Source organism: Hordeum vulgare, chromosome 5H (assembly GCF_904849725.1).
Source record: "Hordeum vulgare subsp. vulgare chromosome 5H, MorexV3_pseudomolecules_assembly, whole genome shotgun sequence".
In the NCBI taxonomy this organism is placed as follows: domain Eukaryota; kingdom Viridiplantae; phylum Streptophyta; class Magnoliopsida; order Poales; family Poaceae; genus Hordeum; species Hordeum vulgare.
Window position 1 is genome coordinate 409,809,899 of NC_058522.1, and position 25,564 is coordinate 409,835,462.

Sequence of the window (25,564 nt, forward strand, 5' to 3'; positions counted from 1 at the left end):
AACAACACAAGGAGAAGGATGACGAGGACAACAAGAAGAAGGGTATGACGAGGAAGAAGGAGGAGGAGGAGGAGAAGAAGAAGAAGAAGAAGAAGAAGAAGCAGCAGCAGCACAAGGAGGAGGATGCACAAGTTACATCTGACAAGATCACCGACAAGATGGAAACAAAGGAGGAGCAGGAAGAGGAGGAGGAGGATGCACAAGTTACATCTGCCAAGATCACCGACAAGATGGAAACAAAGGAGGAGGAGGATGCACAAGTTACATCTGCCAAGATCACCGAGAAGATGGAAACAAAGGAGGAGCAGGAGGAGGAGGAGGCGAGGAGGCAGCAGGCGGCGAGGAAGATGATGCTGGCCCATGACTTCTTGCATCTCTCCTCCAATATCCTGGCCAGACCCTGCTGTTACAGAAATGAGTTGGCAATGATGATTACGGAGGAGGATGAGCAGGAGGATGAGAGGCTGAGGGAGGCCAAGAGGCATGCAGAGATGGAGGAGAGGGAGGCGGAGATGGAAGCAGAAAGGAAGGCAGAGAGGGAGAGGGAGCGGCTGAGGGAGAGGAGCAAGCAGAGGAAGGCGAATAGGGAGGCAAAGAGGAAGCAGATGCTGCACAAGGAGCGCATTGTGGAGGAGGAGCAGTGCATTGTGGAGCACAAGGAGCCCATTGTGGAGGAGGAGCACGCAGACGAGCAGGAAGCAAAACCCCCAAAGGAGCAACTTAAAGAATGGATGGATAACCATCTGGGATTTTTTGCAGGCTACCGTACAGACTGGGAATACTCGAGTGGCAGCAAGCCGGGTCAGTGTGGTGAATTCGAAGATAAAAGTAAGTACAACATGCATATATGCTGCAGCTTAATTATATAGCTTACTCAACTCTATTTACTTAGTCTCTTTGCTCTGTGCTATGCATCTCTCAAGAAATTAGCTTACTCAATTCTATAGGTTTAGGCTCCATAGTTTTTGCTGCAGATGCACATGCATGCCACAAATGATTGTATTACTTTGATCTGGTCCATGGATGAACCTTGACCAATCATGTATCTCCTGCTTAGATTAATCAGCAATTTCAGGCCGGCTAGCCGATCTGTTAATTTCGCTTGGTTTGTTGGTATGGCAGTACAAAAATCAGAAGCCATACTCTTGTTGGATGGCAAAGTTGGTCACAACTCAGGAGCAAACACCGTAGTGACAGTACTTAGTCTGTCTCCTCTAATTTGATCAGAAAACAATCGAAGTGAATTGTATAATTGTTGGTACAGATCCTAGCATCTACTCCATCCGTTCCTAAATACTCCCTCCGTTCATAAATATAAGACCTTTTAGAGATTTCACTTTGGACTACATACGGAGTAAAATGACTGAATCTATACTTTAAATTATGTCTATATACATCCGTATGTAGTCCCTAGTGGAATCTCTAAAAGGTCTTATATTTAGAAACGGAGGGAGTATAAGTTTTTTTAGTGATTCCACTAGGGACTACATACGGAGCAAAATGAGTGAATCTACAGTTTAAAGTATGTTTATATACATCCGTATGTAGTTTGTAGTGTAATGTCTAAAAAGACTTATATTTAGGAACGGAGGGAGTAGTTGTTGACGTGCTGACGGCGTGCATGGTGGGTGCATGCAGCCCAGCGGCTGTTAGAAGTCGCTAATTGGTCGTGTAGCTCCAAGCTGAGTTAGGTTCAGTTGTCATCCACCATAACAATCAATCAATACTATGGTAAAACATCACCATCCAAATATCTCTGTAGTTCTTGTAAAACTGAGAAAAGCCATGGTTTTAAGAAATTGTAGTATTACTTGCCCACATGTTGGAATAATGTGGTTTTAAATTAGTACAGTTTTCAAAAAACAAGTCTATCCTATGCATGTAAGAAAATTGCTTACTCAGACTCTATTTGCTTAGTCTGTTTGTTGTATGCATGTCTCAAGAAATTTGCTTAGTCTTTGCTTAATTTGTGTTGCAGCCACATTGAGTCCCATGCAGTTTACGCACTGCATACCCGGTATCATCCCGCCCCGTGCCGCTGTCATTGAGAGCACCTTGCAGATCTATTCCTTCAAAATTACAGGACTAAGTGACGACCTGAAGTGGCCACTCAATGTGTATGGTGTGATCGCTGCCCGAGACACCGTGGACCACAACCGCAACCTTCTCTTCTCTCGGTCAAGTATTATGCGCCAAGTACTCACGTCTGAAAATGTATGCACTTTTGTATTTCAGTTTTTCTCTTCATTTTTCTTCGTTTCTTCTAAAGTAGAGTAGTATTTTTCTTCTTCAGCAAAACATTCCATTTAAATATAATGATGATGATCTAATTAATGTTTGCAGGATTGTTCTCTGTGCTTGACTGGCCCGTCTCGTGCTATTCTAGCCATGGACCCTGTTGATTTTGAAGTCGAACTAAGAGTACATGATGGCTGTGATCCTAGAGGTGATGGGCTCAATGATAGAGAATTGATCTATGTTAGCAGCCGCTACGAGGTAGCACCCAGCGGTGAGCTTCCATGTTTAACCTTTCACAGTCCGTTGTGTACAGCGAAGTTGAGCCTTGAACGACTTCCTAGTACGATACAGGCCACTATTTTATCAGTTCGTGTTGTCGGAGGGCGGTCTCCTTTCAAATCTGGAGTCCAAGTTTCTTGTTGGTCGTCTAGTGCAGATGGTAGTCCTGCTATGCACGAGGTTGTGTTGCTCGATTCTCTTGAAAGAATTCCCCAAGAATATGAAGAGCTTGATCTAGATGGTTACCTCCCTCTGTCAAGGAAAGTCGTCTCGGTACAATGTGGTGGAGGATTGGATGTCGTGGTAAAGCCGTATGGGGGGTCTGGTTCTACATCTAGTCATATCTACTTCCCTTCGGAGTATTGCAACATAAGTCAGCGTACATGTTGGGTTTGTGGCTCTCAGGTGGATATCACTGTTGCTTGGTCCCGGCTTGTCCGCGACAAGATGGATCTCTTGATTGACGGATATATTACCCAGGCCTAGTGTGGTGTCTTGCCCATAAAGGCTGTTGTTAGATCCCTGAATGTGCAACCTTTCAACAATGATGTTAGGCTGGTCGTAATGGTAGTATCATAGGTAGTATCATGCATGCCAACTAGACAATTTTGATGAGGTGGCTTAGAATTAAATGAAGAAAGAGAGGGTTGAATATCATATCATGATACCGTATCATATTAAATGTTGTGCTACTTTGTGTCTTGCATGGTAATAAATGACCTAGTCTATGATACTAACATATGATACTATGTATTACGGGTGTAGTATATGATACTCCTCATTACAACCAGCCTTAGTGACTTGGTTCTTTTCAATAAATTTTAAGTTGACAAAGTTGCGCATGAGCTGTTAGAACTATAGAATAATTGTCTTGTTTGATTTGGTATGATCAGCAGATTTGGTTTGGGCTGTTTGTTGTGTTCTGCGACTTACAAAATACATTCAGGGATCAAAAGCCACTGTACGTTTATGAAGCAGCGTCATTGTGGAGTGTAAGCATCCTGAGCTGAGCCTATGTATGGGCTAGCCTATTATTGTTTCTCCCTTTTGATTTTCAAGATTTGGGTATCAGCTGATTCCGTCGGTCGGTATACTGAAGAAACTGATGCAGATTGGGTCTGATTGTCTGATGCCATGGGCGATTTTCGTGCCGCTGCCTCGGCAACAAGTGACAGTGAGTTAACGAGTTGGTATTCTTCTCTTGTTAAGACTGAGAGACATAGATACCAGAGGTTTTATTGTGATGAGCTACTTGACCTGCATTTAACAACACCCTTGCTGCATACAAAATCTGCTCTTGTATTAGTTAACAAGCTATCCAATCGCCTGTGTACCACCCATTGTTCAGTCGCTCAACGGAAACATCACACGAACTGTAGCCCATTATCGTGCGTGCCGCAGCTGGGTGCAATTCAACCTGTCCGGACCACCCACCTGATGACCATCGTCACACAGGTGAAGGCAGCATCCTCTCCCAAATCCACACAACCAAAGTGCCCAAAGAATAGAGTGGTTAATCTCTCGGCCAGGAGAATCCACACAACCAAAGTGCGCAAAGAATAGAGTGATTAATCTCTCGGCCAGGAGAAAGCCGAGGCATGCTCTACTAACTGCTGAAATTCTCTTACGGTTCTGTTATCCAGCTCATCCTCCCGAGTTATTTTTAGCTACTCCCTCTTTAAATGAATATAAGAGCGTTCACCATTATTAAATTAGGGCATGTTTGGATTGGATGTATTTAAGTATTTAATTTACAGGTGTAACTTACAGGGCTAGTACTAATTTCTGCCTGGAAACAACAAAACGACAGGGGAAGATCTGTATTATTTACAAGTGTATTGCTGAGGGAAACGATATTCCAAACATGGCCTTAGTGATCTAAACGCTCTCTTATATTTCTTTCTTTTATGGAGGGAGTATTTTTCAAGCGTTGTACATATATACAATGAGTGTCACTTGTTAAATTCTCCAAATATCAGTTTGCCCTGATTTTGGAGCACGTGAGGTACATATTATCCGTTTACTTCATCCTAAGTTATATAGAATCCACAATCTGCATAGTCAAATCACATAACGTATACTTCCTAAATGTAAGACCTTTTTATAGATTTTAATATGAACTATAGGCGAAGTAAAATGAGTGAATGTATATTTTAAAATACGTCTATATACATCCGTATGTAGTTCATACTGAAATCTCTAAAAGGTCTTATATTTAGGAACGGAGGGAGTATATATCATCTGTTTACTTCTTTACATTCCTGCTTAACACTATGGGAAGTGGCCAAGGTTTACTTCGTTACATTCCTGCTTAGCTAACTACGGGGAGCAGCCAAGATTTCATTCCTTGGCTAACTACGGGGAGCAGCCGGGATTTCATTCCTTGGCTAACAGGGCCGGCCCTGGGCCATGGCAACGAGTGCGACGGACTAGGGCCCAGCCCGAGCAGGAGCCCATACTCTATACATGTATACTCTATATGTATAAAGCAACCCAGCGCATTAAATAGTGAGCAGTCACTCACGAACGAACAAGTCAATCCCTAAACCTTTCCTTCGCTCTCCTCGAGAACACGCCGCTAACTCATCATCTCCCTCCCTCTCGTTCTCATCTTCTCCCTCTTCCCCAAAAGTAACTATTGCCATGAGTTCCTAACGGGCCTGGATTCCAAATCCCAAACAAATGAATGAATTTTCCATTAGTATCACACTCCAATGAATTTCTTCGAGTTCATTTGCACCTTACAAATAGCCCCAGGACCCCGTCGAACGGACGCACAGACGCGTCGGCCAGCGACGACACCTGCTTGTGCCCTGGTTGGCTGGCTGGAACACCGAGAGCAGCATGCCGCAACCTTGCCATCCATCGTTAGGGCCATGGTTCCGACCATCCAAGGGCAGACAATGGAGACGTGGAGTCTAGGCACCGCACTTCATTCTAATTCCTTGCTTCTCAATTTTTTCCTTGCTTATTTTCTGTTAGGACAAATTGATGTAAGTATATTTGACGTGCTTGATTCCTTATTATATGACATTGTAGTCAGGTAGATTTTGTGTTGTGGCATTGCTTGATTTGGAATATTGGATAGCTCGAGCAGTGTGAGATTTCTTCTAATTTACTTCAAGAGACCAAGATCAATATCGAAGAATTCAGGTGTTCTTTCTACTTCTTTTAACTATGGTGCAAAAAAAAGCATTTATCTGATCGGGAGAAAAGAAAGAAATAAGAAACTTGTAGATAAATTCACTCAAAAGGGTGGTATGCATGGGGTGGAAATATTTTTGTGTGGTATAGCGTATGGGCCCATTATATGATGTTGGCACAAGGGCCTCCGGAATGCTAGGGCCGGCCCTGTTAGCTAACTACCGGGAGCAGCCGAGATTTCATTCCTTGGCTCCCTGGGGGATGTCGGTACCAATAGAAAGTACAACCAACGAGCGTAACTGCGCACAAAATTGCATTCATTAGGGTTCCGGAAGATCAACCATGAGACCGGTACCACAACAGCAACCTGCAGCACAAGAATCGGATTTTAGAAACTGCATAGTCCAGAATGGCCCGTCTTACTTTAAGGTTGCCGCACGCATGAATCACATGGATGATAATCAGCGAGACAAGATCGAGCCATGTCAATGTGTGTAGAACCAGTATCATGGCGGCAAAGGGTGCCATGTTGATGCTGCAGAATAAGATAACACATAATAAATCATCTTACGGAGGCAACAACTTACAAGCTTGAACTTGGCAGTAACAGTACAGTAAGAACTAAATCTTTTGATCCTCAAACTTGAAAGGCACATTAACATTATCATACTCGGATGATGATAAAATGTTTGAACATTATGTATGCCAGACCATAATAACCGCTAAAGCACCAGGCATTACACCATAACACTACCATGTACCTGTCAAATTTGTATCCATGGAGCAGGGACTCTACCAATATGTCCTTCACAGACGTGGCGAGGCGGCCATGGGTTGGCAGCACAGAAACCAAAAATGTTGAAAATATGGAGGAAAATTGAAATCCAACTTCTGCAGAAAAAGCCTAATGATATATCATCAAACACTTTGCTCTCCAGAGAGGACATTGACACCAGAAATAACAGAAACAGAAGCATGTCGAGGCAACTACTCTCATCCCATATGGTTTATCAAATCAATGTGCTAATCTTGGAAGTATACCAAGTAGTACCAATCAGGAAAAAATTAGGAAGAGATGATGTTCCTGATTGAAGACCACACACATATTTAGATTCCATGGCACGCTTCAGCCATTTACACAGCACAAAAAAAAATGGGACCATGGATCAGGACCTGCTTAGAGATCTACATGACATTTTGTCGACCTAGGAAAATAAGGGCATGGACATTGTTGGCACTTAAAAGTATCCAAGTCAAAATTGGAAAAATGAATTGCTTCAAGATTGACGGTTGACCCGCGCAAGAGTGGGGAGGAGTATCGAATGACCAAGTCAAGACTTGAACTTTGCTTGCTTCCTAGGTGGAGAATGACTAGTAAAGTTCTGCTAGTCAATCAAAGTTTGCTAGCTCTCTCTCCCTTTGCTGACTAAAGTTTGACACACTGGAAAAGGATAACTTCTATTTTCCACCAGCATAACAAACTACTACTGTGGTACTTTATGCATGTTGACAATCATCTTACTAGGGGCACATGCTTTTAGCTCTGGCTCAAGTTGCTTATATACTGTAACACATGTTTATTCTGCTGCAGGCTAGAATTAATTGCCCCTCTCTAACTCTTCCAATACGTCAATTCAAACGTCACCACAATGCAATAAGCCCGCCGTTGCATCACAAGAACATATGATGCAAACCATCCCGGCATCCACTGCTACATACTGTTGCCAATTTGCCATTGCAACCAAACTGCCATCAAGATCAAGCACTGTTTCCGTTGTTTTAAGGGAACAAAGCCTAGAAGATATATGAAATTCAATTATTTGAGCAAGCACCGTTCAAGTTCAGCCACCGCAATAATAAGCATTGTATGCATGTAGCAAAGACAGATACCTTTACTTTCTCTGGCAGGGCAATTGCTCCATGCCCTTGGGGGCACTCAAAGAAGTGGACGCCTTTCACCCTGCAGCATCCGAGAAATCAAAGAAAATGCTTCAAAGAGCTATTTCTTCAAAGGTCAACTATTCATCACTGTCACAGTCTGAGAATGAACATAACATGCCATCCTACTTTCTGAGTGGCTCATTGTATTGCACTCCAACCCAAAATCCATGTCCAAGGGATTCAGCTTTGCCAACAAATTATACAGCGCCCCTCTTGTCACCTGGCTCAACTTCACATCTATCTCCCACCTATTGCAAATGTTAATATTAAATCTAAAAATATTACATAATAAAACGGATACATCTTTCATTTCATGCTACAGAAGAAGAAAGCTTTCACCTGTATTTCAGATTGTCCATTTCAATAGCAAAGAAGCAGTATTTACTAAATACCTCTGAAAGCAGAGTACCTTAATAATAAGTTAATTATCTTGGTAGAATTTCCTACTGATTGTCAACTTATTGAACTATACACTTGTTGACAGTCATATTTTACGAGAAGAATTACTACTGTGCTTTAGCTATTAGAAGGAAATATACACTGCAATACTCACAATAGTTGCAATGTTCCATTCATATGCACATGTGTAAAGAAAATTAGTTGACCTTGATGTTGGCACAATTCCTCCATTTGATTCTGACTGGTGAAAGAGACAAGAAATTGAGTAACCAGGCTGATGAAGGGAACAAAGTAGGCCAGAAGGTGAGCAACTTGATTATCATCCGATATAGGCTTGTTTTACACCTTCTTTTCTACGAATTCCCAGAAGTTTGCTGCACAGTTGCACAAATTTTAGATGTTATGATGGAGTCTATAGCAAATGATGAAGAAAATTTCTTAAAGCATACCACCATGCATATCTTCATAACAATAACATAGTTAGGGCTGTATTGCCAGTTTTTTTTTTTTTTACATTATCTCTATTTTGCTGAACACAGATATAAGGTTTGTCTATCCGAGCTATTTTGCTGAGCACAGATATAAGGTTTGTCTTGTCTATCCGAGCTTGTGAACTAAAATCAGAAGAATTTTGGATGATCATGTCCAGAAGAGTGGCATCAAGTTTTAACTGTCGAATGCCACAGCAAACACCGAAAATACGAGTGAAGCATTGAGGGGTAGATACCTTGCCAACATGTGGAGTAACAAAATAAGTAGACTGAAGTGATGGGGTCCCCCGTTGATTTGCAAAAGGAGGAGATTACTACTCCCTCTGTCCCAAAATAACTGTCTCAACATTGTACTAGCTCTAGTACAAAATTGTACTAAGCTTAAGACACTTATTTTGAGACGGAGGGAGTACTACACTAGTAGTACAGGTCAAGACAGAAAGTCTGTAAACTGGTAAATCTGGGGACGGGAGGAGGTACCTAGCCTGGCCTGGGTGATGAATCGAGCATTGAGGCCCAAGAATAGTACCTGCAGCTACATAGGAGACGGTCTGGTGAAGAAGAGGAATCAGGTGAGACGATCTGCGGGCAGTGGGAAAGGGGAATCCTTTATTCCTTACCTAGCTTGGAGCTGGAGCTGAGTTTCAGATACTGTGGAGCGGCGGTAGCGGTCTTGATGGATAACGCTAGTGGCGGCGGGACACGGACGGCGAGGAAGCAGAGGATCCGAGCAACGCAAGAAGAGATTTTAAATTTCTTTCTCTTTTCCTCTGCTCTATGGGATATGGGAGGAGGAAGAAGAAAAGGGGACAGTCCAAATCTGGCCATGCACAGCCGTGCCGCGCGGGCCGGCGTGCGGGCATGGAATTTCGGCCCGGCCTAACACGCGATTAAAAGCCCAGGCCAGACTTTGGCCCGCCACGGAACAAGGCCAATCCTAAAAGATCGTCCTAAGGTCGGCCTCCGATGAAAATATTTGCTGCCCCTATTTTTTTTTTTTTTGCTTGGTTGGCCATCCAGTATAGGCTTTGGACATCAGATCAAAGAGAAAGATATGGAATCCAAAACTCCAAGGTTGCATGCTACACTTGCCTGCAACAGGAGGATACAGTTAACCACGTCATGCTGCATTGCGTCTTAGTGCATCAACATGGACTGAATGTTTCAGAATACTACATCTTAACATCGGTGCGTGTGCCATCACGAACTGACAACCACGAAGCTTGGTGCATATATCAATGCAAGGACTGCATTCATAGGAAGAGCTAAAGAGGACTTATTTGTAGTTGACTGATGCTATGGAAAAAAACACAAGAGGTGAACTTGGAGTACTTTGTGAGAGGTGAATAGTTTGTATCTAGGAGTAGGAGTAGGGCTGGATGAGTTAGCTCATATCGCTGTCCGCATGGCGCAGGGATTTTTTTAACTTCTTGTAAAAAACAATATGTTGTCTTCTATAAAATTATGGTATGCCTTAGCGTACCCCCAGAAAAAAATGATAGCCTTCCTGACCTGCCATCAACGCATAACAAAGCAGAATGGCGAAATGATAACATGATGCATATTTGGTCTTTAGGAATAATCCCATTGATAATCGGAGGTGAGATGTCCCATATATATTTCTTAAATTTTGCAAAATATGTCTTCCAATGTTTCAAATCATCTCCTCAGCAAGTTCATATGTATTCACTGAGCATCTTCTAACTGAACCGAAATTAGAAAGGTTAAAAAATCATGCTAGCTATGGCCTATAGGCTTACCATTTATCACAGATTTATGTGTGGCCATGAGGCTCCATCCTGCCTTAAAAGTACTACAAGGATACAATCATCATGGGTACAACAACAACAAGAACCAAGCCTTTCAGTCCCAAACAAGTTGGGGTAGGCTAGAGTTGAAACCCATAAGATCTCGAAGCCAAGTCATGGCTCTGGAACGTGGATAGCTAACTTCCACGCACCCCTGTCCATGGCTAAGTCTTTGTCGATATTTCAAAACTTCAGGTCTCTCTTAACGGACTCCTCCCATGTCAAGTTTGGTCTACCACGACCCCTCTTAACATTCTCAGCACAATCATCATGGGTAGTGGAAGAAAATGAGAAAGTTGTACATGAGTAGGCATCTTACCTGAATGATAAAAAACGAATTCTTTGAGGGGGATGGACAGAGCTACCTTAGGAACATTTCCACCCTAAGGAAGACATGCCAAACTGAAAATTAGTGAACATAAATGAATTCGATGCAGGAATAGGCTTAGGAAGAACATTTGACTCGAAATCATAGTATCACTATGACATTTGGATTTGAAGAAACTACTTCCTTGTTATTTTTTTCCGATAGACAGATCAACAATTTTATTTTCACAGACATAGATAAGAAAAGAAACAGCGAATGGCTTAACATGTCTAATCCAATGCCAAAGTATTGTCTGTGGAAAATGAATAATTAATACTCCCTCCGTAAACTAATATAAAAGTGTTTAGATCACTATTTTTGTTATCTAAACACGCTTATATTAGTTTACAGAAGGAGTACTCCATATCTTAAAAGAATCATATAAATGAGAAAAAAGTCTGCAATAAAGAACTTGATTAGTTTAAGATCAAATGAGTAATGCATGTTTGATATAGCAAGGAGGTCATATTATCAAACTTTGAAACAAAGCTTAGATAAGGTGGTGGAACGCCTGAAACATTTACACTTCAAAACTTACAGTAAGGTCTATAAGAAAAGGTCCACCTCTTCTTTGGTGTTGGATTATAGCTTGGAAGAAATTGATTGTCAAGAAGAGGTCTTGGTGCATGGGATTCTTGGGATGGTTGTGACTGTAAATGTGAAAACATGTATTCTGGAGTTCATGTACTTCAATAACTTACATGATTTGTTAAACCTAGAGCTAAACACAACATCATGTTCAGCACTGAGTCAAAACCAACAGAACAACAGGAAATTGCTAGTGTTGAAGCTAAAGCTTCATACAGGAACTGCAACACATAATTTTCCCCTAAAATGTGGTGGAGCAATAATGTAACTAAATACCTTGAGTATTAAAACATGACAGGGTGGGAACAAAAACAAGACAATCATCTCATAGTTCATCTAAAACAAACCGACCTTAAGCTCTCATCGAGAGGCATGCCATAAACAGATAAATAGTTTCAGTTGTGGATCCATCTATTAGTGTTTTAACTATGACAACAATTGTGGGATTTCAATGCCAAACAACTTGGGTGAACTGCCCAGAGGAGAGGGGGGGGGGTGAATAGACGCTTTAAAATAATTATGGCTTAGGCTTTAACAAATGCGGAATAAAACTAACATTTAATTTGTCAAGCACACGGAACCTAAAACAAGTAGGCTCACCTATATGCACTAACAACTTATGCTAAGCAAGATAAACAACTAAGTGATAGCAATATTTAACAAGGAACAATAAGGCTATCACAAAGTAAAATGCATAAGTAAAAGGCTGGGTTAAGAGATAACCGGGGCACGCGAAGACGACGATGTATCCCGAAGTTCACACCCTTGTGGATGCTAATCTCCGTTTGGAACGGTGTGTAGGCACGATGCTCTCCAAGATGCCACTAAGGCCATCGTAATCTCCTCACGCCCTCGCACAATGCAAGATGCCGTGATTCCACTAAGGGACACTTGAGGACGGTCACCGAACCCGTTCAAACAACGTTGGGGCAATCTCCACAACTTAATTGAAGGCTCCCAACGACACCACGAAGCTTCACCACAATGGACTGTGGCTCCGTGATGACCTCAAATGCTTGGGGCAATCTCCACAACTTAATTGAAGACCCCGACGCTTGCCCGGAGGTTTACACCACAATGATTGAGCTTCGAGGCACCACCAACCTTCGATGACGCCAAAGCATCCACGAAGAACAATTTCTAAGGGTACTAAGTACCCAAGGATAATTTTTTTTCTCTCTCTCAAACTCCACTTCCATGTACCACTATGGAGACTCAAACTGATGCAACTAATGCAATGGCAAGAACACACGAAGTGGTCAAGTCCCTCACACTCAAATCCCTCCACAACAACAAAAGCTATGAAGGAATATGAGATGAAGAACAAGGAGCTCACAAAAAACTCCAAGATCAAGATCCAAGGGGTTCCCCTCACATAAAGGAGAAAGTGATTGGTGGAGATGTAGATCTAGATCTCCTCTCTCCTTTTCCTCAAGAACTAGCAAGAATCATTGGAGAGATTGAGAGTTAGCAAGCTCTAAGAAAGTCAACAACGGAGGAAAAACACAAGCTCAACGGATAAATAACCATTGGGGAAGAAGACCCCCTTTTATAGGCCTCCCCAAATCGAACCGTTATGCACTCAGTCAGTACACAAGCGGCAGTACCGCTCAGGCAAGCGGTACTTCCACTGGAACTGAAGTTTCAAGAAAAACGTGCAAACGACAAAGATCTCGGGGCGGTAGTGTCGCGCGCCCAGCGGTACTACCGCTCAAAATGTAAAAAGACCCCGAAGAAGCCAGATAAAATATTTAAGCGGAAGTACCAGCGGTAGTACACAACAGAAGTACCGCCCAAGCGGTACTACCGCCTGTTTAGAGAAAAACAGCTATGATATTGAAACTGCCATAACCTTCGCATATGAGCTCCGAATTGAGCAAATTCAAGCTTGTTGGATTCAGGACGACAATTATGAAAATGAAAATGATATAGAGATGTGAGACCTCTATGAATGAAGAATCGGCAAAAACTTCCAACATAAAAAACATCATATAAGATGCATATAAACTCCGTTTTCGATGAACTCGAGCTTGTCATGAAGATGACCATAAGCTCTAGTACTCACAAAGAGAAACACCAAACAAGAACGAAGAAATACGATGCAAGGATGCAAATGGTTTGAGCTCTCAACGAACAATACGATCAAGCTACTCACTTGAGAACCCCCCTTTACAGTATGGCAATCTATCCTAAAATAAAAAAACCTACAAAGGACAAACTTATACCTTGCACCTAGTCCTCTTGAGCTAGATGATGATGATCTTGACTTCCTCAAGATGGACCACCTTTCTTGATTGCGTTGGTCTGATGAAGACTAGTTGATTGCTCCCTCATACTCACTATGGGTGAGCCATTCTTCAGCGCATCTACATAAGTTCATTGCCACCACAATGGACGGCAAACTTCAATCATAATATCTTCGTGATGCTCCACTTGAACTTGCACACCGCAATCTTGATGACGATCACCACTTGATGTCATCCTTCATAGATTGAATGATATCTTCGTCTTAACGCAAACCCATGGAAACACACCTAACCCTAAATAGAACTCTCATGAAGACCATGGTTTAGTACACAAAAGCGTTATGGACAATGCTTATCATACCATGGGATCACTTGATCCCTGTCGGTACATCTTGTACGCTTTGTGTGTTGATCATCTTGATTTACTCTTTGTCTTAGTCATGATCAACCTTGTGTCTTTATGACCATTCTTTGGATAATACCTTGAGTACCACCTTGATCATCATATAAACTCTTTGAAACCAACATAAATGTCTATGGACAAATCCTTCGAATATAACTTAAGGCAACCATTAATCCATAGGGATTGTTATAAATTACCAAAACCACATACAGAGAAATATTTTTTGTATGTACCTTCAGCATGGGCTTTCACCCTTTCAAAGTTTATTATAAATTCTCCATGACACGTTTTCGTCAATAGAGGGGTGCTCATATGTACTGTACTAAACCCAACAAGCCTTCCGAATTGCAAGAAAGGCAGAACATATTTCGGCGAAAGTACAATATTACCGACTTCCTCTTTTGGAGTTTTGTACTGCTGTAAGAGATCATAGTAGTCCTTCACGCTCTCCTCGTCTTCAATAACCATGAAATTTCTTTCTATTTCCAATTCCCTGACTTGCTTCTGCACAAAATTCAAACAGAGGAATGCCAGGTTAAGTTCCTTGCAGGAACGCTTCATTAGCTGGAGTTTTTTATAAGTTCTTATAGACCGAAAGGCACCGCTATGGCAGTTGAAAGCAGCCAATTTAGCAACATAAACTGCTATTCTAACTGGTATATACAGGCTAGATAGCATCATCTCGACACATCCAACATAAGGGGTTTACTGCACTTATGAATGTGTGAAAACTAAGGAACACAACCGACAATGTAAAAAGCAAGTAATGAACATTGTTGTGGCAGGAAAATCTAATAACATCTTAATGAGAACAGTTGGGAATACCCCAAGGAAATAATAATAATAATAATAATAATAATAGTACAGAATATATAGAACACACATGCATGCCCAAAGCTAACTAACAGGATCATGGGCGGAAGGACAAGCAACGAACTGCAAATGTGATAAGTTTATTCAAAGAAAGAAAATACGTAGAAATTTTTAACAAGCCTTGAGATCAGGGCTGTTAGGAATAAGCAACTTGTATTCCCATGAGGCCATAGGCCGATATATATACATGTGCAGGTGGTGGACTATATGCAGCAAACCCCTTATATAACGGGATAAATACAAAATGGTACATGGCTATATTATATATACTCTAACACCCCCCTCAAACTCATGGTGGATGAACAACACTGATTTTGGAGAGATAGAAGCCATGTTGTGCTCTAGTCTGGGCCTTCGTCAGAAAATCTGCCAACTGTAACTCGAAAGGCACATACTGCCAACTGTAACTCGAAAGGCACATACTGAAGATGTAATAACCTGATCCTGCACACCAGCGCTCACATAGAAAGCATCAACACGTATATGCTTGGTGAGCTCATGCTTCATAGGATCGCACGCAATGCTGATAGCACCTGTACTGTCAGATAAGAACAGAGTCTATGTAGTGACAGAAACACCAAAATCCTGAAGTAACCACCGTAACCAAGTCACCTCTACCGTCAAAAGAGCCATCGCTTGCAACTCAGCCTCTGCACTCGAACGGGAAACTACGGTCTGTTTCTTCGTCTTCCAGGCAATGAGAGAACCACCAAGAAAAACACAGTAAGCAGAAAGTGCACGACGATCCGAAGGATCACTAGCCCACGTAGCATCCAAATAGGCCTGAAGCTGTAAAGAACTGGAGCGAGGAAAGAATAGACGGTGCGAGATCGTACCCCGAAGATATCAGAGAACACGAAGGAGGTGACTATAGTGAACCGAGGTGGGAGCAGAGACGAACTGACTGAGAATATGAACCGAATAAGAGATATCCGGAAGAGTGACAGCTAGATAGACAAGACTGCCAACAAGATGCCGATAACGCGTCGGGTCAGGCAGGGGATCACCATCAGTATCACAAAGGTGAACATTGAGCTCCATGGGAGTCTCAACAATTCGCTCATCAGTAAGAGCAGCACGAGCAAGAAGATGTTGGATATACTTTTCCTAGGATATAAAAAAGCCATCAGAGGTAGAAGAGACTTCAATCCCAAGAAAGTAGCGAAGAGGTCCAAGATCAGACATAAGAAACTGCTCACTAAGACGGGCCTTTACAAAGGCAATATACTCGGCTGAAAAACCACGAGGAGAAAGGTAGACAAATAATGCTGGAAAACCAGCAGCAGTTACCACAGAGGCAAAACGCTCAAACCAGACACGGGGGGCTTGCTTAAGGCCATAGAGAGAGCGACGAAGACGACAAACCATGCCATCAGGAACCGAATACCCAGGTGGTGGCTGCATGTACACCTCCTCACGCAGCTCACCATTAAGAAAGGCATTCTTAACATCAAGCTAAGATACAGACCAGTGGCGTATAGAGGCCACAACAAGAAGTGTACGAATTGTGGTCATATGGGCCACATGAGCAAAAGTCTCGTCGTAATCACGACCATGCTCCTGCTGAAAGCCACGAGCCACAAGACAAGCTTTATAACGCTCAAGAGAACCATCGGAGCGAGTCTTAACCTTGTAGACCCACTTACAAGTGATGGGACGGACACCGGGAGGAAGGGGAACAAGATCCCATGTACCAGTGCGTTCAAGAGCAGCAATCTCCTCTGCCATCGCAAACTGCCATTCAGGATGAACAATAGCCTGACGATAGGAAGTCGGCTCAAGAACAACAACACCAACGGTGGGAAATCCAAAGCGATCAACAGGCGGACGAGGGCAAGAACGCAAGGCATAGGGAGGCTGAGATGAGGATGACGACACATCCGCAGAGGCATCCACAGAGGCATCCACATGACGTGAACGACGAGTGTAACATTGAGGAAAAGATGGAACAATGCAAGGGGGATCGCCAAGGTAGAATCAGGGGGTGAAGACATAGAAGTCACCGGAGATGAAGGTGCAGAGTCCGGTGACATGCGAGGGGAGGAGAAGCAGAGGTAGTATAACGAATAGACAAAGGCTCGATGGGGGTGAGAGGTGTATCAGGAAAAGTGAGGAAAGAGATATCCTCCACTGAAAAGGTCGAGGAAGATGGGCGTGGGTAGAAGGGACGAGACTCATCAAAAGTCACATCCCGAGAGATACGCATCCGACGACCGATAGGATCCCAATAACGATAGCCCTTATGCTCATCACTATAGCCTAAGAAGACACACTCAACAAACTGAGCGGTCAGTTCGGTGCGTTCGCGAGGGGCAAGAAGAACATAACAAACACAACCAAACAAGCGAAGCATCGAATAAACAGGAGAATGATCAAAAAGACGCTCGAAAGGAACACCACCCTATAGAGCATCGGAAGGTTGTAGATTGATGAGATAGGTGGAGGTGGAGACAACCTCAGCTCAAAAGTGAGGCGAAAAAGAAGCGGCTATCATCATCGCACGAGCCGTCTCAAGAAGGTGACGATGCTTGCGCTCAGCCACACCATTCTGAGCATGAGCACCAGGACAAGAGAACTGAGCAAGTGTACCCTACTCAGCGAGAAATCCACGCAACATCTTGGAGATATACTCTCCAGCAGAGTCAGCACGGAACACACGAATAGGCGTAGAGAACTGAGTGTGAACCATGGCAGCAAAACGCTTATAGATAGATAATACCTCACTACGAGAAAACATAAAATAGACCCACGTGTCTCGAGAGAAATCATCTATAAAGATAATATAGTAGCGATGGCCTCCCTTCGAGGCAAAGGGAGCTGGACCCCAAACATTGGAGTGAACGAGGTCAAAAGGATGCTGAGACACAGTCTAGCTATGAGGATAAGGTAACTGAACCTGTTTACCAAGCCGGCAGCCCTGACAGTCTAAATACACACAACCGGAGACAGATCCAAGAAGACCATGTCTAACTAAGGATGAGAGACGGGAGCCACATAAATGACCCAGACGATGATGCCACTGTTGAAAAGAGCTAGTAGACAAGGCAACACAGGAGGAGAGACTGGCTGCGGTGGCAGCGGATGGAAGGTGAAGCCAGTCAAGCTCCCAGAGACCCTGGGAGTCACGACGCCGGGGGCCAGCACCAAGAAGAGCACCAGTGTGACAGTCCAGAACTGAACATGAGGCAAAGTCAAGAATGACCCGACAACCAGAGTCAACAATCTGGCCACCAGAAAGGAGTTGCATGGTAAGCCGAGGAACATGAGCAGCATCGGGAACATGAAAAGATGAAGTGCTAAGAGTGCCTCGACCAGTAACCGGGAGAGAAGTACCATCAGTAGTAAGAACATGAACAGGAGAATCAAGCGGTCAAGTAGATGACATAGTGGATGAATCATGAGTCATATGAAAAGATGCTCCAGTATCAAGAACCCATGGAGATGTACCCGTGTGTGTAGAAGGTGGTCTCACAATGCCAGAAGAGTCCGTAGCAGAACCAACAGAACCTGTCGATGAAGAAACAAAAGATGGAGCTAGTAGACATCGAAATCGTCCAATCTCCTACTCAGTCAGGGGCGCAACTGAAGATGTCGATGTAGACACACCCGACAATGGAGATTCGGAGGCAAGCAGAAGGGCTTGAAGTCGCGCAATCTTGTCCTCGGTGAAGTACACAACTGAGGTAGGCGGCGTAATGGCACGAGGAGAGAAGTGACCACCACCACCTGTGGAAGCCGCTAAATATGGCGGTGTAGCATGTCCAATATCGTCGACAAAGACCGGTGGAGAAGACGAGGTCGTATGTAGACAAGCACCAAGCGCCAAGGGAAGACGCATGGACGAAGAGCAGTCCATGGAGTCATAGGCACTAGGACAACCGGTGAAAGTCGCGAGAGGTGTCGGGGAAGAGCGACATGCACCGATGAAAGTCGCGAGAGGAGTCGGTGTAGAGCGACAATCACCATATGTAGAGCTCACAAGAGCAGCAGAAGAACTACCAGCACAACCGTCAGGAGTCACGGGAAGCAAGGGACTACAACGTTGCGTGCTGGTGTAGACCATTTTTTCTTCTTTTTTTACCAAAGGAACGCAGCCTCTCGATCTGAAATTGGAGTCAGCGTGGAGCGAAGCGGACCGATCTGGACCCGATCTGGCGACCCGATCCGGCAGGATCTAGTGATCGGGAGCAGAGCCGCCTCCTGCCTCAAGCGGGGCCGGCGGGAGCCGAGATTGCGTCCTGCTTCGAGCAGAGCTAGCGGGAGCAGAGCCTGCGGTGAGGCTCGCAGCTTCGATCGAGCAGAGCTGCTCGGGAAGCACCAGCAGCGGGAACGGCAGTGGACTGGGGGTGGGCGAGAGAATCCGGAGGGCAGCGGCGGCGGGATCCTATAGGACCGGGAGCGGGAGAAGGAACCTCATCCGAACCCGTCTTGGACCGATTCCGAGCGGGAGCAGACCTGGATCGATTCTGATCGGAAGCGGGAGAGAAGAGCCGATCCCGTCCTGGATCGATTCCGAGCGGGAGCGGGAGAGAAGATCCGATTGGGGGCCGGCTGGTAGATCGAGGACGATCCTGAGCGGGAGCAAGACGAGGCTTTGATCAGGAAGGAGTCGGCTGCTTCGATCGGGAGGGAGGGGCTGTTGCGTGAAGAGGAGGCTGTTGCTGACGAGCTGCCGCTCGACAGTCCGGAGGGAGGGAGGTAACTAGGGGCAGTCGGAGCAGCTGCTGCTACCGGCTTAGGCTGCTCAGCTCCCGGTGAGAGAGCTGAGCAGGAAATGCTCAGGGTACAAGACAACGAGGCTCTGATACCACTTGTTAGACCTTTCAGCCTGAGCATTGATAGTTGTGGATGACACTAGGAGAGTTGGGACAATTTTTGTTGGTTTATTTCTCACACAATACAATGCCAACCTGTGGGGTTGGGGATACATATTTATAGGCTGCTAGCCAGCCAAGCATATGCTAAGATGCTAGTCTAAGATGCTGCTAAGATGCTAGTCTGAGATGCTATCCTAACTGCCAGTCCTTGATGGTCAAGGATTCTATCCTAACAGCCACAAGGACCATGTGCTGCAGCCCCACAAAGGACTATGTGCTGCAGCCCCACAAAGACCATAGTACATAGACTTATCCATCATTCTCCCCCTAAGTCTTGTACGTCGTCTTGTGGAAGAGTCGAATCATCCCAATCCTGGAGCAGAGTTCGAGGAACTTGATCCTCCCAAGAGGCTTGGTAAGCAGGTCTGCGAGCTGGTCCGTGGTGTTGATGTAGCTCGCCTCGATGCTCCCTTCTTCCAAATAGCTGCGGATGAAGTGATACCTCAGTCGGATGTGCTTGCTCCGTTCGTGGAAAACGGGGTTCTTTGCCAGGGCCAGGGCGGACTTGCTGTCCACCAGGAGCTGCACCGTTCTGGTGTCTCGGACAAGGAGATCACCAAGCAGTCGAGCGAGCCAGAGCGCCTGAGTGCAGGCGGTGGAGGCCGCTATGTACTCGGCCTCACAGCTAGACAGGGCCACCACCTGCTGCTTGACCGATTGCCAGCTCACGAGACACTTGCCGAGGAAGAAGAGGATCCCGCTCGTGCTCTTTCTTGTGTCGATGTCGCCGACGTGGTTGCTGTCGCTGTACCCGACGAAGTGTGCCGCCCCCGGACACCTAGGGTAGTGGAGGCCGTGGTCGAGTGTCCCTGCCACGTAGCGGACGATCCTCTTCACTGCCTGCTGGTGCTCCGACGTCGGTCGCTCCTGTTAGGAAGTATTAGTATTAGTCTAGGAGTCCTTATTAGTCTACTAGTATTAGTCTAGGAGTCCTTATTAGTCTATGTTTACTTTCCTTGCACCTCAAGTCATGTGTAATATATATATGCCCCTTGGGCCTTCAATATAGATATGTTGCTTTCCTAACATGGTATCAGAGCTAGGTTAATTTTTGCACGCCGCAACTCGTGTTGTTGATTTGCTCCATGCCGCCGCTCTCCTCTCTGGCTTGTTTCCGTCAGGCAGCAGCTCTCCTCCTCGTCCCCTCGTGTCGTGCCTCGTCCTAGTCTCCCTGTTGCTCCAGATCGGATCGGATCCATCCCAGATTGAATCGGTCCAGGACAGGGATCGAATCCTGCTGCTGATCCCCGCTGCCGCTGATCCATCCAAGACGGTGCTGCTGATTGCTGCTGATTCCTGCTGCCCCTGATCCATCCAGGACGGTGCTGCTGATCTGCTGCCCCGTTGCCGCTGATCCATCCAGGACGGTGCTGCTGATTCCTACTGCCTGTCTGCTGATCCGGCTCCTAGGACTCCAGCCGCCTCCCCAATCCCGTCCCGATCGGATCTGATTCCAGTTGCAGCGCCAGCCAGCTCTGCTCTCTTCCTCCAGTAGCAGCGCCCGCCAGCCGCCGCCCCGATCCCGTCCTGATCTCGATTGGATCCGGCTCGCCTTGCTACTGCTGTTTTATCTGCTGTAAAAAAATGTCTACTGCATCTGGCTATGTTGCTGTCCCTCGCTGTTCGATGATCTTCGATGGTACTAACAACACCGAGTTCACTAGCTTCATGCGCATTCACATGCGTGGCATCCGTCTCTGATGAGTTCTCTCTGGCGAGGTCTGTTGTTTGCCACGTCCGGTTCCTCCCATGGCTCCTACTCCGCCGACCCCACCGGCTCTTCCCGCGGATGCTCCTCAGGCCACAAAGGATGCGGCTAAGCTTGATGATGAGGCCACTGTGAGTGCTTATGATGAGAAGGTCTTGGCTTATGAGGAGGCTCTTCAGGTGTATCACGGTGCTGTGTCCGCTTACACCCAGTGGCTTGATGATGATGCTCGTGCTGTAGCTGTTCTCACTGCTAGTGTTCTGCCTCAATTTGCCTATGAGTTTTTGGGCCTTCCTACTGCCTTTGAGATGTGGACTCGCCTTCTATAATTTTATGGAGCACCTCCTAGAGAGCTTCACAAAAAAAGGAGTTGGACCTCAGATTCTAGTTTTTTTGCGGAGCGGTATATCATGGAGCTACCCCGTTTGGCTTACATTTTCTAGAGCGGAGCTGAATTTTCTGGAGCAGAGCAGTCCCAAACAGGCCCTATATCAGTCTGCAACGCGATTTGGACGCGTTTTCTTTCGTAAATATGAGAAAGTTTGTCGAAGTCCGGACCGATTCCAAGCCCGCTTCTAATCATATTGGCCCATAAAAAGACCTTCCCCTCCTGCGTGTGCTTTCCGCATTCATGCCGATGTAGAGTGCACCGCTTCACATTGAAAGCGGTTCACAACGGCCACAACCTCTCATTGCATTTGCCATTGAAGCGGTCCATCGGCCAAGGGTGCCGGCCAGCTGCACGTCTGGCTGAACACGACTCTTGGCCGCATTCAAACGCCTCCATTAAACCTGCGTGGAAGGCGAGAAACCTACTCTGGTCACACATCCGTTCATGAGCGGGCCGACATTAAACGCAATGCTGATCGATCTCCTCCCGCCTGCTCTATATTTAAATGAGGCTAGATGCCGGACAAGAATCGCAGCCCTCCGCCGCTCCCCATCTCCCGTTCATCACTATCTTCACGCTACCGATGGCTATAAAGAGAAGTACTTGAGCGTACAAGCCGGTTGCACTACTGGAATTAGAGAATTTGCCATGAGTCAATTCTTTGTTGTCTGTCAGCTGACGGCAAACAAGATCTTTGCCATCTGCCAGCTAACGGCAAAGAAGGTCTTTGTCGTCAGTTTTTTAAAAACTGACGGCAAAGAATTAACTGATGGCAAAGATATTGTTAACTAATGTCAAAGATATTGTTTGCCATCGGTCAGTTCTTTGTCGTCTGCTCGCGGACGACAAAGAGGCCAATGGCACATGGCAAAGAGACCAGGTGGGCCCCATTGGACCGTTGGGCCAACTCGACAGCATGGATGTTGTCCGCGACATATTTGTCTTCCGCCTTTAGCCTCTTTACCGTCTGCTAGCAGACGGAAAAAGGATGGCAACATAACGGTAGTGCCACCCCACCCAAACCCACCCTCCTTCCCCCCGTCCCCACCTCCCTCTTTTTCCCCACCACCACATCTCCTCCCTCCCTCTTTCCTCACCCGCAAACCACCGCGGCGGCGGCCCACCGCTGGAGCCAACCCCCTCCCTGTGGGGAGCCTCTCCTTCCCGCGGCCCTTCCCTCCACCACGGCGGCCCTCCTCCACCACCCCACAGCCCTCCTCCACCACCACACCTCCTCCCTCCCTCTTACGTCACCCGCAACCCATCGCGTCAGCGCCTCATCGTCGGAGCCAGCCCCCTCCCCGCGAGGATACCCCACTCCACACAGCGCTCCCCTTCACCACGGAGGCCCTCCTCCACCACAACACCTCCTCCCTCCCTCTTCCCCACCCGCAACCCACCGCGGCAATGCCCCACCACCGGAGCCAGCCCCCTCCCCGCGGTCCTCCCCTCCACCACCACGGCCCTCCTCCCCACCACCGTGAGTTCATCTTCTTTCTTTTTTGTTTTTTTCATTTCATTGCATTTGTTAGTTTAGATTACTGTTATTTTAGGTTACTCTTAGTGTTAATTAGGTTACTGTTAGTTTAGGTTAATTAGGTTACTATTAGTTTAGTGTTAATTAGGTTATTTTTAGTTTAGTTTAATTAGATTACTCTTAGTTTAGTATTAATTAGGTTATTGTTAGATGAAGAGGGTGGAGGAAAAGGGAAGAAGAAGAAGAAGAGGAGGAGAAGAAGAAAAGAAGAAGAAGAAGAAGAAGAGGAAGAAGAAGAAGAAGAAGAAGAAGAAGAAGAAGAAGAAGAAGAAGAAGAAAAAGAAGAAGAAGAAGAAGAAGAAGACGACGAAGAAGAAGATGATGAAGAAGAAGAAAAATAGAAGAAGTAGAAAAGGAAGAAGAATAGGAGAATAAGAAGAAATAGAGGATAAAAGGATGAAAATAGAAGTGGAAAAGTAGTTATACATATAGAAATTTTCCTATCGGGATTTAATATTTGTGTTGATCGTGCGGATTTAAATGTGCAGTTGTTTCATCACTTCGAGGGTTTGGTGTTTGACGACCTCCCCGCGCGACTACCTCCCCTACACGGTCTAGTGGTAAGAACTACTGCCATCTCCTTCCCAACCCTAACCTATTTGCTTTGTTCCAGTTGCCATGTCGATGTCACTTCATTCTATTTTCATGTCAAGTCTCGTATCCTAGGCATCTCCCGTTCAAAATGGTGGCATCTATAAATATGCATGTCTTTGCATATTTATAACCGCCATCCTTTCGAATTGTCCATGTTATCCACGGACAGCCCGAGTACGTGTAGATTGGGTTTCATTTCCCGTGTTCTACTTTGGTCTGAGGCAAAATTTTGTCAGCGCCACCCCGTTGTTCTCCGGGTACACATTCTCTTGGCTTGTTGTCGAGACGTGTATCAGGATAACAACAGGGAGGTGTTGCCAGAATTTTGCGTTGGATCTGGAGCAGAGCATGGAAAACGAACCCGATCTACACGTACTCGGGTGGGATTAGAACACGTCTTTACCTATTAGAGATAGATTCAGTTCATGAATGCCCATTTCCATTTTGTATGGTAAAAAAATAAAATTGTGGCGTAAAAAATATAACAAAATCAATTAGTTCTATATCTAGTCGCAATTACATTCTACATAACTTGATGAATATGAATTTGGCAAGTACCATCATGGGTGATCGTGTGTGGATGTACACTAGTCACACTAGTCAGAAAGAGATGACCAAATAATGGTTAACAAAAACCAACGGGTTTATGAAAGCCTCATCTACAAATGGCCAAAGAAAAACATGGTGCCCCTATCCTAGGTGCGACAACTTTAAAAAGATGACAGAGGATGAAATGGGTAAAGACCTGCAGAAGAGGGGTTTTACGTCTGATTATACGGTGTGGACATTTCATGGTGAGTCTGCCCAACGTACAAGAGTTGAGGTGGTTCGTCGTTGCACCGACGAGCATGGTACCAGGATCGAAGAGATGGTGCAAGACTTTGATGATGCTCGTGATTCAGAGAATGAGATGGAGGAATCTGTAGAGGCCTTCTATGAAATGTTGGAGTCTTCAAATCTTCCTCTTGATGAGAACACTGAGCTTTGTTAGTTGGATACCATCGCACAAGTAATGGCTCTAAAGGCTCAATTCAACTTGGCCAGAGAATGCTATGACGTGATGATGACACTATTTAGACGCTTTCTACCCAAAGGCCATGTCATGCCTACAAACCTGTACCAGTCGGACAAAATACTCCGTGTACTTAAGATGCCCTATGAGAAGATAGATGCATGTGAGAAAGGATGTGCCTTATTTAGGCTTGAGTATGCGTACTTGAACTATTGTCCCATTTGCAAGTCTTCCACGTATGTTGTGGCAGACAATGGTATGGGTGAGAAGAGGCAGACCAAAATCCCCGTTAATGTTCTTCGGTATATGCCAATCATACCAAGACTTCAACATGTTTTCATGGTCGAAGAGACGGCCATACAGATGACATGGCACAAATTGGGCAGAAGAACCGAACTAGATGCAGATGGGAATAAGATGTTGGTACACACATCAAATGCTTTTGCGTGGAAGCACTTTGATGCATTACATTCGGATAAAGCGACAGATCCAAGGCATCATCGAGTCTGCATCATCACAGATGGGTTAAATCACTTTGGTATGTTGGAAACACAATACAATGGTTGGCATGTATTTGTCATTCTACTCAATCTCCCCCCGGATAGATTATGCAAAGAAAGAACATATTCCTGACGTTGATAATTTCAGGGCCCAACAATCCGGGGAAG

General features: G+C 45.2%; 1 protein-coding gene and 1 long non-coding RNA gene across 14 annotated transcripts; one reads left to right on the forward strand and one right to left on the reverse strand.

The window, feature by feature from the left end:
* The first annotated feature begins 38 nt into the window (after positions 1–38).
* LOC123395467 (troponin T, cardiac muscle-like) lies at positions 39–23,977 on the forward strand. Of its 4 annotated transcripts, none has more exons than XM_045090474.1 (5): positions 39–208; positions 266–828; positions 1,979–2,214; positions 2,344–2,509; positions 23,779–23,977. In XM_045090474.1, exons 1-5 carry the CDS (start codon positions 45–47, stop codon positions 23,808–23,810), a joined length of 1,161 nt encoding a protein of 386 aa, XP_044946409.1. In that variant the 5' UTR covers positions 39–44; the 3' UTR covers positions 23,811–23,977. The 4 variants fall into 4 exon arrangements, with proteins under 4 accessions (XP_044946409.1, XP_044946407.1, XP_044946408.1 ...); XM_045090472.1 differs by lacking the exon at positions 23,779–23,977 and adding an exon at positions 3,411–4,394; XM_045090473.1 differs by lacking the exon at positions 23,779–23,977 and adding an exon at positions 3,414–4,394.
* Positions 5,737–9,473, reverse strand: LOC123395468. Of its 10 annotated transcripts, none has more exons than XR_006609747.1 (5): positions 9,113–9,473; positions 8,973–9,043; positions 8,208–8,375; positions 7,552–7,850; positions 5,737–7,455 (listed from the first exon to the last, which is right to left on the reverse strand). It is a non-coding gene; the product is annotated as an uncharacterized LOC123395468 (long non-coding RNA). The 10 variants fall into 10 exon arrangements; XR_006609746.1 differs by having other exon boundaries at positions 7,552–7,621; positions 7,729–7,850; positions 8,973–9,473; XR_006609750.1 differs by having other exon boundaries at positions 8,973–9,021; positions 9,113–9,472.
* Positions 23,978–25,564: the final 1,587 nt, after the last annotated feature.

Excerpts from the sequence above, each read along its gene's own strand:
- LOC123395467 (XM_045090471.1), top strand. The coding sequence starts at position 45 with ATGACGAGGAAGAAGGAGGAGGAGGAGGAGAAGAAGAAGAAGAAGAAG. Across the intron at positions 829-1,978 it reads TGGTGAATTCGAAGATAAAA|CCACATTGAGTCCCATGCAG; the intron begins GTAAGTACAACA and ends TTTGTGTTGCAG. Across the intron at positions 2,215-2,343 it reads AAGTACTCACGTCTGAAAAT|GATTGTTCTCTGTGCTTGAC; the intron begins GTATGCACTTTT and ends TAATGTTTGCAG.